The sequence below is a fragment of the Dasypus novemcinctus genome, chromosome 12 (assembly GCF_030445035.2).
Source record: "Dasypus novemcinctus isolate mDasNov1 chromosome 12, mDasNov1.1.hap2, whole genome shotgun sequence".
Lineage (NCBI taxonomy): Eukaryota > Metazoa > Chordata > Mammalia > Cingulata > Dasypodidae > Dasypus > Dasypus novemcinctus.
In genome coordinates, this window is record NC_080684.1 from 26,932,536 (window position 1) to 26,948,457 (window position 15,922).

Below are 15,922 nucleotides of genomic sequence, written 5' to 3' on the forward strand. Positions count from 1 at the left end.
GTCAGTAATGAGTAAAATTTGAAAATAGTTCAAAACGATAATGTGTTTAAATAAAAGTTGAAGCTCAATGGTGGTGAAGATATTAACACCATGTTCAAAATACCTAACCACAAAATACTTGTTAATTATGAAGATAAAGGAGTAGATTTATAACTGAGCAGTCTATCAATCACCACATGAATCAAGATATCAAAGAAAACATAATCAACAAAAGCAACAAAATAATGTGATACCTGATAGAACTCAAAGAGAATGCTACCTGACTTCTCTGATATTCCTGACAAAGGGAATAAATTCAGGAAGAAATGCCAAACCATAACAAATCAAGGGATATTTATATTCACTGGTAACAAATTCCCAACACTCATGAAAATTAAAGAAAGACTAACTGTTCCAAATTATGGGGCCTAAGTAGTGATGCCAAATAAATGAAACATGCAATTCTAAACAGTAACCTTTTTATTTTAAAGAACAACTTTGGGATAACTGGTAAAATTTGATAGGATTAAAGAATAAGAAACAAGTAATATATGTTAAGATCTAAATATTGATGGCTGTCTTGTGGTTATATAGGAAATGTTGTTTGTTGTATGCATTACACACTACTTATATTGTGCAAGAGATTGGGCATTTTATGGTTTGAGAAAAAGGTCTCATTCTCAGTATATGTAACTTTTCTTTCAGTTAAGATTATTTAAATATTAAAATAAACAGGAGCCATTTAATTACTTACTCCAGTTTTGTGGGTAGGCAATAATGAAATTAATGCAATCCTATTATACTGTCTAATGGAAGCAAGTGAAATATTCCTGTTTAAGGTAATTTTTATTATATATTTTTAATTGAAAAGAAATGTAATATAACATAAATGTTACATCAGATATATAGGGGATTCCCTCCCTCTCCCACACTTTTCCTCATTAATAACATTTTTCATTAGCGTGGTATAATTGTTAAGATTGATGAACACATGTTGTAGTGTTGCTACCACACAGTCTTATAGGTTTTGACAAAAAGTATAATGACCTGTATCTGTCATAGCAATATCATGCAGTACAATTACAATATCCCCCAAAAGTGCCATGATACACTTATTCCTCCTTTTCCCTACCCTCAGAAACTTTGGTAGCCACTGTCTTTATTTCAAATATACAATTTCTTCCATTGCTAGAATAATAATAAGTCTACTTTAGTAAATATTTGCATCGCCTTCTTATGTTTGTTCTTTCTTCAATCTTGAGAATTTGGGGATGGTGATGCCAACTCTTTATGATTGAGAGTGAATTTGGATACATTGGGGCAGATGTATGGAACTGTCTTGCTTGCAATTGTAGATTCTCTCTGTTTTTTGAGATAGACATTGTCCATCATCATCGTTTTGTTATTTTTTCTGGACGAGTCCAATGAACTGGAGAAGGTATTGCAACACTGCTGAGATTTAGTGTTCAACTGGCATATGAACAGCTGAAAGATTTAAGTCTCTGGAGCATATATTTAATGAGTATAGCACTAGTTATAAGTTCAAATAAAAGGGCAGAAGAATCATGTGTAGAGAAAATGCAAATTAATCTAACTCTGTTAAATTGTGGAGCAAATATTCCAAAGTAAGATCAACTGACAGGATGCTGTATTCCTGAGATTGAGTGCCTTCCCTATACTATCTAGTTGTCTCTAGAGGCCTCAGAAGCCCTACTGTTTAAGGCACTGTTTACTGCGGAATTCAATGAGATCCTGCTGAGACTTGCATAAGCATAAGTTCTGGAATGACCTCCCAACGTACTTTGAAATCTCTTACATAAAAACTTATTTGTTCCCTCTCCCTGCTCTCAGCAACTATCATAATCACTTTATGCACATCAATGCTACAGTTTCTTCCATTAATAGTCACTATAATCCTGTAGTAGAATACCAGCAAGTTCACTCTAATCCATATTTATTCCTCCATCCTGTGGACCCTGGGTTGGTGATGTCCACTCTACCTCTATATAGAGAGGGGACTTAGATCTCATATGGTTGATGGATATGATTCTCCTGCTTGGAGCTGTAGACACTCTTGGTTCCCTGGTGTGGTGGCTGACCATCTTCACCTCCCTTTTAGATGAACTCTGTAAGTCCAACAAACCGGAGAGTGAGATGTGGGAGAATTTTTGGGATTTGGAGTTGTCCTAAATGATATTAAAGGGACAGATGCTAGACATTTTATATCCTGCCATAACCCACTGAATGTACTAGGGAGAGTGTAAACTACAATGTAAAGTATAATACATGCAGTGCAGCTATGCTCCAAAATATTCACCAAATGCAATGAATGTGCCACAATAATGAAAGAGGTTGTTGATGTGGAAGGAGTGGAGAGAGGGTTTGTGGGGCATGTGGGGACCTCTTATATTTTTTAATGAAACATTTTTTGTGATCTATGTATCTTTAAAAAAAGGTAATTTAATAATAATAAAAAGAACTGCGCTGCATAAATAAACCATGAAATATATTTGACAATAAAAAAAACTCATTCGTATTTATTATTTTCTCTTGGATCAAGGTCTTTTTCCAAATAAATTGCTATTTGGTGCTTGGAAATAATCTTGGTGTCACGGAGGCTCAACCTTGGGAGGAATGTCCCATGCCAAGGAGAAGGTGGTGTGTTTATATGCTGAGTTTGGCTTGTTAAGCAACAAGGAGCCTTTCAGGAGGAACTCTTAGTCAATATATAATACTAGGCTAAGTTTCAATTTCATAAGAATAAACTTCATATGTATACAAAGGGCCTGGCATATTGACCTGTCCTTCTAGGCACTACCAATGTACTTGGGGAGTTTTGCCACTCTATTAGAGAATGTAGCAGGACTTCCGAGCACAGAATTCAATATTTTGTCAGTTTCTGTGTTTGTCACCATCCACAGATACAACATCCTATGACCAGTTGGACATATTTATATTCCATAAATACATGCCCCAGGTGCCCTCCTCCCCTCAGAACTATGGTAACCACTAATTTTCAAATTCCAGAGAAGAAAGTTCATAGTTATCTGCAATAATATTGAGAGCTTGACATAATGGTCTATTCTCTTTTATTAGATGCTGCTTATGTTCTTGAGATATTCTTTCCTCTTTAACTGAGAACATGGCAGTAATTCACAGGATGGGAATTTAATGTTTTCTTGTTTATTGTGTGGCCTCCACCCCTGAGATAACACATTTATGACTAGATGAATCCTGTCATATTCCATAGAACCATGCCCTAGTTCGCACTATCCCACATAGCCCACACACCTGTCACCTTGCTGTGGGATTGCTCATATATTGTCAGATTAATGAACTATCTCAAATTCTTATTGGCATCCCTCATATACTTTTAACAATTTCTGTATCTCATTTGGGAGAATGTCCCTTTAGCTTTGTATTTAAAGAAATTCAGTATCATTTTTTTCTGTACATAATTAGATGCCCAAAACAACAGTCTCCAGAGGAGATTCCTTTTTTTTTCCATTAAAAAAAAGTAATTCTCTAGAGTCTCTTTTGAGCAAAATGATAAAACTGTAGCTTTTGTTATATGAAGTAATTCTTTATTACAAATTTGGGGTTCCACTCATCTGAGAGATTTCCAAAGTGTTTTCTTAGAGCATCATTTTTAAAAGATATTTTAGAGATTTTTATGAGTGAGGTTATTTTACTAGGTTTACTTCTTAAGGGTAGAAAACAGAAAAATCTTATGTGGCATTAAAAGGATTCTGACTGAGTTATCTATAATATTGGGACCTTTGATTTTATTTATTGTAAGTGAAAATAGGAAATAATAACAGTCTCTCTTCTTTGACTCAAGAAAATTTATGAAATTAAATTTTCTAAAAACTATTTTATAATTTTATAAAACTGATAATATTCATCCTTTACTCTTATTTTGTTTCAACAAAATGCTTTTAAGGGAAAAATACATCAATATATCCTGTATTCAGTAAGTTACTCGCAGTTTATAAATATCTAGATCATAATGATAGCAATTCTCCAAGTATAAGTTAGGTAATTACCATTGACATCTAAATTGTCATATATTTTCTATTTTTAAAGAGATGGAGAACTTAATTCCTGATTATACAGAAATGAGTATAAAACATGTCCTGGCATTTTTTACTATGTGCAACTATACACTTTCAGGAAACTATCAAGAGTAAAAAGTAGTGACAATCTATTCTAAAGATTCTTAAGAAACTATCATCTAGACTTGTCATTTAGATACACAAAATTAGTAAAAATTGTTTTACTCCTGGAGAATTCATTTCCCTTTGGGAGTAGAGTAATATTGAGGGATGAATAGGTAATTATGCAGCTACCAATTTTTAATAAATAAATGTTTATGTAGTCAAGGCATAGAACTAAAATTGCAACTTATCTCTTACTTCTGATATTGAGATTTATCCTAATCAACAATTCAAACATATAGGATATCTGTGTGTTTTCCAAACCTAGGTGTTAATACAAGGAAATATTATCCATAAAATATTGTTAAAAAACACTTGAAAATAGGAGTCCTAAGACTCTGTTAAAGAGTTGTCACTCAAAATCAAAACTGAAATCAAAAAAGAAATTAGATGCTTTTGGTACATTAAAATAAAGGATGGGAAAAGAGAAATTCAGAGAAAAATTCTTCCTTGTAAGAGTGAAATAAATTATTAATTGCATGAGACATATAAATTAATAACCTAGTGGAACAATTAAAGATGAATAAAATAAATTTACTTTTAAAAATCATATGGAAACTTAAAATTAACTTTAAATCAAAGAATGTCTGAACAGAACTTCAACATGTCCATTCAAATGACACACTCTTTCTCTCCACAGTTCTATATAAAAGGAAATAGTCTACTAGGCAAAATGTAGCCAATCAGCAATATGGCAAAAAGAAAAAGAAAAGGGGGGCCTGGTCATCTGCAAAGTTTTGCCTATAAATTTAGGAACAATGTATTTGAATGGCAAAACAATATAATTAGGATCATAAGTGACTGTTCAATATCACTTCTATATGAATTATTGACTAATGAAAGGATTTCATTACATTTCTCTCTTCTAGTTTTCAACATCACCCTGACAATGACATTAAGGTAATTATTTAATGTGTTCTGAATGACAAAGAAGTAATACATAAGATTTTAAAAATCTGAATTCAAATGTAAGATCTAATTTGAAAATAATTGTTTCATTTTGTTTTTCCAGGAGCTATACTTTGCCCCTGATTCACTGAGGCTTAGGACAATATTACCTATATTTTGAAGAGAGTTCCAAATGATGAATTTAAAGGGAACTGATTATAAGAAGACCAATGTATTCAGAATCAGAGGAAGTTAATAATTAGGGGAAATAAGACAAAAGAACAATGAAGCACTACATGGAGGTAAAATAATTAATGGCATATATTATAGGACATTTTTTAGATAGAGAAAAATGTAACTCATAATATTTTTATATTTTCCATATATTTACAAAAGACTTTTTATGAGGTAAAGATTTTTGAAAAGAACATTGTATATTGACACTGGCAAAATTGTTTAGAAATAAGAATTTTAAAAAATAATTTACTAAAATTTGTGAAAATATATTTTAAAAATAAATTTTATTTTCTCTCTATTTAGAATGTGTGAGAATTAATTTATTTGTAAATGACTGACAGAAATTTAAATTATCCCTGAAATCCAAAATGGAGAAAAGAAAGAATTTAGCATTCTCATGATGATAAATTTGGCTTAAATGGAACAGTGAATTGGCAGATATCTAGGTGGATAGGATTTGTAATTTTAGGTATCATCTGCTTTGTCAAACAGGATAAACTATTTAAACTTGTTTACATTTCTGAATATGTTCTTTTTACTATGTTTATAGCTTCAAAATACCCTGTAATTTCTGAATTTGAAGTAACATTTGATTCAAAACCAAAATGCAGAACCAGTCGAGAAAGATAGAATTCATTCTGTTGGGACTGACAGATGACCCCCAATGGCAAATTGTAATTTTCACTTTTCTGTTTATCAACTACATGTTGAGTGTGATGGGAAACCTACCAATCCTCCTCCTCACCCTCCTGGATCCCCGCCTCAAGACTCCAATGTATTTCTTCCTCCGAAATTTCTCCTTATTGGAAATCGCATTGACAACGATATGTATTCCCAGATTCCTGATAACCATAGTGACCAAAAACAAAATCATTTCCTACAACGCTTGTGCATCTCAGTTATTCTTTTTCCTCCTGTTAGGAGTTACCGAATTTTACCTTCTGGCTGCCATGTCCTACGACCGCTATGTTGCCATCTGCAAACTGCTGCATTACCCTATCATAATGAGCAGCAAAGTGTGCTACCAATTGGTACTCAGTTCATGGACAGCTGGCTTTCTGATCACCTTTCCACCGTTGGTCATGGGACTGCAACTGGAATTCTGCGCTTCCAGAGTAATTGATCATTTCATATGTGACACTTCACCTATCCTGCAGATTTCTTGCACAGACACTCATTTGTTAGAATTGATTTCCTTTATTTCAGCAGTTGTAACACTTGTGGTCACATTGCTGTTAGTGATTCTTTCCTACAGTTATATTCTCAAGACTGTTCTTAAAATCCCTTCAGCTCAGAAAAGAACAAAGGCCTTTTCTACTTGTTCTTCCCACATGATTGTAGTCTCCCTTACCTATGGAAGCTGTGTCTTCATTTACATGAAGCCATCAGCAAAGGAAAGAGTAACTTTATCCAAAGGTGTAGCTGTTATCTATACATCCATTGCCCCTTCATTAAATCCCTTCATGTATACTCTAAGGAACCAGCAAGTGAAACAAGTCCAAAAGATTTTCATTTTTTTCAGAAAATAAGGAAAGTGAAATTTTAAAACCTTGAAAAAATGCAACTCATTTCTCCAAGTTTACTTAAGCTATCCTTCAATCAGTTAACTCTCTAAAAGCACTCACCTCATTTTTCAGTATGAGTCATTCTTTTCTACTTTTCTTTATGATTAAAAGTCCTTGCTGTGTTATAGTAAGACTACTCAATTAAAGATTCAATGAAAATTTTCCTCCCGGTGATCCAATACTTCTCTCCTTGTGGGAGGCTGAGGCAGGGGGAGAAAGCATTTTAACTATGTACAAGTATATTTTTGTGGAAATTTACATGGCTAAATGTAATCAATTATTTTCTTCGACATTTATTTATTATAGGTCTGCCCAGACTCTACGGGAGACATGAGTTTTCTCCTCATTAGGATGACAAATGAGGAAAAAGTATATTCATTTTAGGATAGAACTATGAACAGATTTGTGTGAGCAAAACAATGAACATTTCGCTCTTTTGGTGAGTGAGGAAAGCAGTTCAAAAATATGTAATTCCCATGAATTTTGTTATACATAAGAATGAAGCAGTAAATGGGTATTAGAAGAAGAGACAAAAAGTCTGGGGTGTTGAAAGGTAGGTTTAGTGTCATTCACCTGCACCATTAGCTTTATAAGTAAGAGCAAGGGGCAGCAGACTTGGCCCTGTGGTTAGGGCGTCCATCTACCACATGGGAGGTCTGTGGTTCAAACCCCAGGCCTCCTTGACCCGTGTGGCACTGGCCCATGGGCAGTGCTGATGCACGCAAGGAGTGCACTGCCACGCAAGGGTGTCCCCTGCATAGGGGAGTCCCACATTCAAGGAGTGCGCGCCTTAAGGAGAGCCACCCAGTGTGAAAGAAAATGCAGCCTGACCAGGAATGGTGCCGCACACAAGGAGAGCTGACACAAGATGACCCAACAAAAAGAAACAGATTCCTGTGCCGCTGACTACAACAGAAGTGGACAAAGAAGAAGATGCAGCAAATAGACACAGAGAACGGACAACCAGGGTGGGGTTGGGGGGGGGAGAGAAATAAATAAATCTTTAAAAAAAGAAATTAAGAGCGAAAACTTTTGAGCCATCTAGTCAAGGTTTAAGTCAAGATTTACTTGAAAACTAACAAGAAATCAAGGCCCCCACTCATGGAGCTGCACAGAAATGAACACTGCCAACATCATGGATGAGTGTGGAAGCAGATTCACTCCCAGACAAACTTCAGATGAAATCTCAGTTCAATAAGTAGTTTGAGAAGTGAATCAAAGAATAGCGAATTTTGGGGTGTGAGCTAGTGGCACCCTGCTAACTGAAATTCATGGCATATCCACCATAAACAATAAAGAATAACAAGAAAAACAAATAAAACTCCATAAAACATGTAATCGGCATACATAGAAGACAGAGAACATCCAAAATTGTATTTATCTATTAGTAGAAAAACAAACAGCACATCCCCAGCCCTTTCCCAGTCAGGGGAAAACTGAAAGGAAGAGAGAAGCAGTTCATAGCCACTGAACCAAGATGGATCTGAAAATCAGCAGACAGAAAAATGTAGATCCTAAGTTTATAAAGTGAACTTTTAGTTCAGAATACTGACAACAAGGAAAGGACAACGAGGGAGTGGAAGAGCAATCCACACAGGAAATCATCCCATGGAAGAAAAAAGCATTAAAACAAAGGAATATGTATATCCCCTTTAGAAACCACAACATGAAGGACAAGTAATAAGAGGTGGGAGATATTTAGGATCCTGAAAGAGAAAAGAAAACACAAAACATGAATGTACAATATGCCTCAATTAGCCCTTCAGCTCCCCCCCCCCCCCCCCCCACAAACACACACACCACGAATCAGCCACCAATAAAGAAAGAATACTTGGGTACAGTGGCACTTCTGAACTAGGATCTCACATGTCACCCTAAAGCATTCTAACTCTGGCAACAGAAATGTAACAAGAAAAAAGAAAAAGAAAGAAAGACTAGACAAGGAAGTATTTCTCATGAAAACAGAAGTTAGGGAAGTGGATGTGGCTCAAGTGATTGGGTTCCTGTCTACCATATGGGAGGTCCACGGTTTGATTCCTGGGAACTCCTGATGAAGAGAAGCTGGTCCACATATAGAGCTCGCCTGTGCAGCATGCTGGCCCATGCAGGAGTGCAGGACCAGCAGAGAGCTGGCACAGCAAGATGATGCAATAAAGAGACACAGAGGAGAGAAAATGAGAGACACCACAGACTAGGGAGCTGAGGTGACATAAGAGATTAAGTGCCTCCCTCCCACTCTGGAAGGACACAGCCAGCAGACAGCACAAAAACAATGAGCGGGGGAGCGGAGAAAGACGTTAATGGAAAGAGCAAAGGAAAGTTGTAATGCTAATAAAGAATCAAGATCATTTGTTTTGGTTCTGCCGTCGCGCACCACCTCGCGCTCCTGACTCCCCGCCGCCCCTCCCTCCCCCAGGCTTCCCGCCGCCCCTCCCCCCGCCGCCCGCCGCTGTCGCCCGGGAAACCGGCCGCGACCACCGACCACTCGCCCACCCGAAGCTGGTTTCATGGCAGCCACAAAGCAAGCCGTTTTGGGGCCGTTGGTAGGGGCTGTGGACCAGGGAACCAGTTCCACACGCTTTCTGGTTTTTAATTCGAAAACAGCCGAACTACTTAGTCATCATCAAGTGGAAATAAAACAAGAGTTCCCAAAAGAAGGATGGGTGGAACAAGACCCTAAGGAAATTCTGCAGTCTGTCTATGAGTGTATAGAGAAAACGTGTGAAAAACTTGGACAGCTCAACATTGATATTCCCAACATAAAAGCTATTGGTGTCAGCAATCAGAGGGAAACCACTGTCATCTGGGACAAGCTAACCGGAGAGCCTCTCTACAATGCTGTGGTGTGGCTTGATCTAAGAACCCAGTCTACTGTTGAGAATTTTAGTAAAAGAATTCCAGGAAATAATAACTTCGTCAAGTCTAAGACCGGCCTTCCACTTAGCACTTACTTCAGTGCAGTGAAACTTCGTTGGCTACTTGACAATGTGAGAAAAGTTCAAAAGGCTGTTGAAGAAGGGAGAGCCCTTTTTGGGACCATTGATTCATGGCTTATTTGGAGTTTAACAGGAGGAGTCTATGGAGGTGTCCATTGTACAGATGTAACAAATGCAAGCAGGACGATGCTTTTCAACATACATTCTTTGGAATGGGATAAGGAGCTCTGCGACTTTTTTGGAATTCCCATGGAGATTCTCCCAAATGTCCGGAGTTCTTCTGAGATCTATGGCCTAATGAAAGCTGGTGCCTTGGAAGGTGTGCCAATATCTGGGTGTTTGGGGGACCAGTCTGCTGCATTAGTGGGACAAATGTGCTTCCAGGATGGACAAGCCAAAAACACGTATGGAACAGGCTGTTTCTTACTCTGTAATATAGGTCGTAAGTGTGTATTTTCTGAACACGGCCTTCTGACCACAGTGGCTTACAAACTAGGCAGAGACAAGCCAGTGTATTATGCACTGGAAGGTTCTGTAGCTATAGCTGGTGCTCTTGTTCGCTGGCTAAAAGACAATCTTGGAATCATAAAAACCTCAGAAGAAATTGAAAAACTTGCTAAAGAAGTAGGTACTTCTTATGGCTGCTACTTTGTCCCAGCATTTTCAGGATTATATGCACCTTATTGGGAACCCAGTGCAAGAGGGATAATCTGTGGTCTCACTCAGTTTACCAATAAATGCCATATTGCTTTTGCTGCCTTAGAAGCTGTTTGTTTCCAAACCCGAGAGATTTTGGATGCCATGAATCGCGACTGTGGAATTCCACTCAGGCATTTGCAGGTAGATGGAGGAATGACCAACAACAAAATTCTTATGCAGCTACAAGCAGACATTCTGTATATCCCAGTAGTGAAGCCCTCCATGCCTGAAACAACTGCCCTGGGAGCTGCCATGGCAGCAGGGGCTGCAGAAGGAGTTGGAGTTTGGAGCCTGGATCCTGATGACTTGTCAGCTGTCACTATGGAGCGGTTTGAACCACAGATCAACGCTGAGGAAAGTGAAATTCGTTATGCTATGTGGAAGAAAGCTGTGATGAAGTCAGTGGGCTGGGTTACAACTCAGCCTCCTGAAAGTGGTGACCCTAGTGTCTTCTGTAGTCTGCCCTTGGGCTTTTTTATAGTGAGCAGCATGGTAATGTTAATCGGAGCAAGGTACATCTCAGGTGTCCCTTAAATACAAACTCATGGATTCCCAGGAAGCGAGCCTTTTGCGCAACAAGAGAATCCAGCAGTTCTGTCTCCTACTGTGATGTCATTATTCATAGACTCTGATTTTATTTATAAGCCACTTGCTGCATGACCATCCAAGTAGACCTGTGGCTTGAAATAAAGAATATGCAGCACCAGCAAAAAAAAAAAAATCATATGTTTTGAAAAAAATAGAAATGCCATCACAAGGTTTTTCAAGAAAAAAAGGGAGAAAGCACAAGTCTACCAAGTTTTTATAAAGCAATGCAAATAAAATTGAAAATATAAATCATATGACTGATATATTTTTTAATTTACATACCCCAATAGAGATATGAAGCTTATACAGAACTATTTCTAATGAAGAAATAATGGAGTTTTAAGGAAGTACACTTCCACAAGCTCTACACTCAAATGTTTTCATGGGAATTTAGTCAAACCTTTAAAACAAGGTAGCTCTAATGGTCTATAAGTTGATTCAGATATTAAAATTGATGAAAAGAATGCCAAATTATTTGTATATGTTATTGAATTCTGAGCAGATTAAGGCAGTATAAAAAAGAAAAACATATAAACCAATATAACTTGTGGATATTTGTTCAAATTATGTAAATTAAATTCCAAAATAATCCAAGACTCATTAAATTAATATATACAATCTGACCAAGTAGGACTTATTACAGATATATTTGTTGGGGTCATTTTTAGTAGACTAATTAATATTATGCATCATATGAATAATCATTAGGAGAAAAAATAATGAATATTCCCACAGATGTACAAAAGCCTCTGACAGAATTTAAAACTCATTTCAGATAAAATCATGAGGAAATTGGAAATTGATTTTCATACCATGGAAACCTGAATTTGGTCTTAAAGTCCAGATCTTATCTATGTAGAAATAATAGAAGTAAAAAATAAGGATAGATTGTTCCCAATTTCCACTATTCTTTGATATTGTAATACTCAGAAGTATTAGTCAAAGAAATTAGACAGGGGTTGTCAATCAAAGGCATAATTATTGGAAAAGAAGTAAGACTTTCTCTGTTTACAGAAGATGTTTTACATGCCTGCAAAACCTTAGAGCATCTAATAAAATTAAATCAAACATAAAATAATTTAGTAGAGTAGCAGGGTGTGTGTTAATGTACTGACATTAATAGACTTACATAAGCAAATAATAATCAAAGAAGAGTTTTCTCAGTTCTACAGTTTCTGAGTCTGAATAATTTCTTGTTGTGGGGGGCTATCTAGTGTATTGTAGAATATTTAGAAGGATCTCTGACCTCTAGCCAGGAGATAACAGTAGCATCCCTTAGGTGGTTAAAAAAAAAAAAAAAGTCAACTTTTTCAGATATCCCCTGGGTCCAAAATCCCTTCTGATTGAGTACAACTAAGTCAGAGAAATTTATATCTCTTCTAAGTGAATATGAATAAGCAATAGCATAATTGTATACATAAAACAATACAAAAGATTTTATTTATAAATTATTCAAAAGAACAAGTGGATCTTGTTAGGTTTCTGTGGACTAAGTCAATATAATTATTAATTAACATTTATTAATGTTGTCTTACAAAAAATGAATAATGACTTTCAACACATACAATTTTCTGTAGCATAAAATAGAACCAAAGAGGAATTGTTCTAATAAATCATGGGGAAATACATCTACAGACAAAACATTGCAGTATTATTAAAAAGAGTTAAAGAAGATACGTAAATGAGGAGATATACAATGTTCACTGATTGGAAGTCTCCATAATATAAAGAGGTGAAGTCTTCTGGAAATTGATCTATAAATTCAATGAAATACAAATCAAAAACTTTTAGTTCTTCTTTGGGCTTTTGAAGTAATTATAGATGGATTATTTAATTAAAATGAAAGCATAAGTCACAAACACAAACAAAACAGAACAATAAAAAAATCAAAAATAGCCAAGTTAAATTTAACCTAACAAAAAAAAAAAAAAAACCAAAAAGGAAAATATAAAAAAAGCATGACTTAGTACTAGTACAAATTATGACAAATAATATGGTCATAATATTTTAAATAATTTTACATGGATTAAAAATTATAAACTTTTAGCAATGGAATGACTATTAAGTCCATTAACAGATACAACTAAATGTTTGACTCATTTATAACAATATGACACTGCAGTATGAAGGTGAAATGGATATTTCAATAGTAGCCACCTTGGAATTTGGATATGTATAAGGACAAAATGTTTTGCTAATCTAAACCTCACACTATGCAAAAACTAATTTTCAGATAGATTACATTCATAAATGCAAAAGGTAAGGCAATGAAAGTTTTTGGGAAACCTTCAGAAAAAGTCTGATATTGGAGCATGTCATAATTTCTTCAACTGCAAAAATTAGTCAGAACTAGACAATTTTTCAGGAAACTTATTATACTAGAATGTATTTAAATTAAGAAATTCTGCTCAGTAGAAGGCACCAAACAGAGATTGAAGGAAACTCACAGAGTGAAGGAATATATATGCAAAAATATATATCTGACAAATATCTAGGATCAATAATCAGAATGCATAGAGAATGCGTACAGTTAATAAGAGAAATGCAGAAAACCGATTTGAAATTGGGCAAAAGCATTAACTGCCATTTCACTTGAGGATATGAACATGACCAATATGGAAGAAGATATTTTAAAACTTCCTAAATCTTCAGGAAACTGTAAGTTAAAACACATGTAACACAACTACACACCAGCAGAATTGTTAAAAATGAAACAAAATAAGTCTAATACTGAGTAGTTGTAAGTATGTGTAAGTATGTGTGAGGGTGTGAATTCAACCAAAGCTCCTACTTGACAATGTGCAAGGTTAGAAATCATTCTTGTTTTTAGCTAAACCAGAGAAAAGGAGCAAGGGGGAGAAATCTATTGGGGGCAGTCATGGAAAATATCTGGCTTGCTGACAATGAATTACCTGGGAATTTAAAACCTAAGCCTGTCCTGTCTTTCTTTGAGATCCTCAGTGTTGTTAGAACTGGTCATTCCACTTTACAAGTTCTACTATTTCATATACTCATAATATTATTTGTATCCTCGAGACTCAGTTTGAGAATGATGAGTCTCTACTCCATGCTTCTTTCCAAGTGACCACAAGTGACAATGTAAAGTTTGAAAATTCCCAGTCTGAGTTGTCAATATTCATCCTCTAACAATCCCCTCACTCTTGTCAGACCCAGGAAGATCAGATAACCAATTTCCACCTTCCTTTCCTTGACGGTATCATTCATGAAACCACCTCTGATGGCAAACATTATGGTGGTTGTGATGTGATATGGGCAGGATACAGCAAAGACAAATATCACATTGACTTTCACAAGATTTAAGGTTATCCCATTTTAGCATCCATGCTGGTGTGCTGGAAGTCTTTCTTAAATCCCATGGGGTAAGTGTGCTGGTATGGTTTGTATGGATTTAGGAAACTAAATATTTAATAGTAAAATAAATAAATAAATAAAGGAATAAAATTTTGTTAAAATCTATCTATTTGGATCATAATTAAAAGAAGTGGTGTGTGTGTTTATGTATGTGTGTGTGTTATTTTACATTTTTATGGAAAATGCTTGTAAAACATATTATTTGGTGACTTCTTAGGAAATGATTTTCTTGGATATCACTTCTCCCTCAAATTCTTCATTCATGATATTTATTTTCCTTCAGAGCATAGAAAACATAAGTCTTTCATGAGATCAATAAATGATTAAGTTTCAGATGTCATTGTGTGTAATACTAAGGAACATGTGCAAAATTTAATATAAGTTAATTATAGTAAGAGGACCATTTTACAGTCTTGTTAGATAATATGAAATAAATTAGTCAAACAGTTGATAAGGTGATACTGCAAATGATTCACATATTTTGGAATGGAGTCAAGTACATGGAGAGAGGAATTGATCATCTGTGTGTTCTGTTCATGAGGATGGCAAGAGTTAAGTATTGAAGTACAGAAGGCCTTCCCTGAATAAATTTGTGGAAATATTTCATTAAAGAAAGCTATTTGGAATATTTGTTGTTTTTGGCAAATTTGCTTTATGACTCCTTATGTTGAAAATAATACTATTTGTATACTTACAGAAAATTTTTCCAAATAGATTTTAACAAAAATTTACTCCTTTATTTTTTTACTATTAAACACTTAGGCTTTTTACCATGTTCACAGTTTGATTTGAATGTAACTCTGAAAGACTTCAAATGAGATGCAATAATGATTTTATAAAGGAAAAGCCTTTTCATTTTTCATACTTTCTAATAATAAGGTTATAAATCAAAACAAATTATAATTTCATCTACTATCTGAGTTCTAATGATTTTATTAAAAGATTTTTATTATGCTTTTCTATAGTGCTTTTTTGGGGTGTGTATTAGTCAGTCAAAGGGGTGCTGATGGAAAATACCAGAAACTGGTTGGTTTTTATAAAGGAGATTTATTTGGGGTAGGAGCTTACAGATACCAGGCCATAAAGCATAGATTAATTGCCTCACCAAAGTCTATTTCCACATGTTGGAGCAAGATGGCTGCCGACATCTGCCAGGGTTCAGGCTTCTGGTATTCCTCTTCTCCCAGGTCTTGCTTCTCTTTCCTTCTCTGTGCTTACTTCTCACTCTCAAGGGAAGTCTAAGACTTCAAATCAAATGCCAAGACCAAAACTCCAAACTCAAAAACCTCCAGCATCAAAATCTCCAACTCTCCTTTGCCATGCCTTTTATCTGTGAGTCCACACTCATCAAGGGGTGGGGTCTCAATGCCCTACTGACCTGGCCCAATCAAAGCCCTAATCATAACTTAATCATGCCCAGGTACGGAGCAGCTTACAAACA

The 15,922-nt window shown here is 35.5% G+C and overlaps 2 protein-coding genes across 2 annotated transcripts; both read left to right on the top strand.

Annotated features, from left to right (window-relative positions):
• The first annotated feature begins 5,926 nt into the window (after window positions 1-5,926).
• LOC139440097 (olfactory receptor 6C6-like) lies at window positions 5,927-6,850 on the top strand. Its single transcript, XM_071218729.1, has one exon. The coding sequence runs from the start codon at window positions 5,927-5,929 to the stop codon at window positions 6,848-6,850; it is 924 nt and encodes a 307-aa protein (XP_071074830.1).
• A 2,519-nt stretch (window positions 6,851-9,369) lies between these two features.
• On the top strand, window positions 9,370-11,361 carry LOC101444041 (glycerol kinase). The gene has a single exon (XM_012529508.3). The coding sequence runs from the start codon at window positions 9,394-9,396 to the stop codon at window positions 11,053-11,055; it is 1,662 nt and encodes a 553-aa protein (XP_012384962.1). The 5' UTR covers window positions 9,370-9,393; the 3' UTR covers window positions 11,056-11,361.
• Window positions 11,362-15,922: the final 4,561 nt, after the last annotated feature.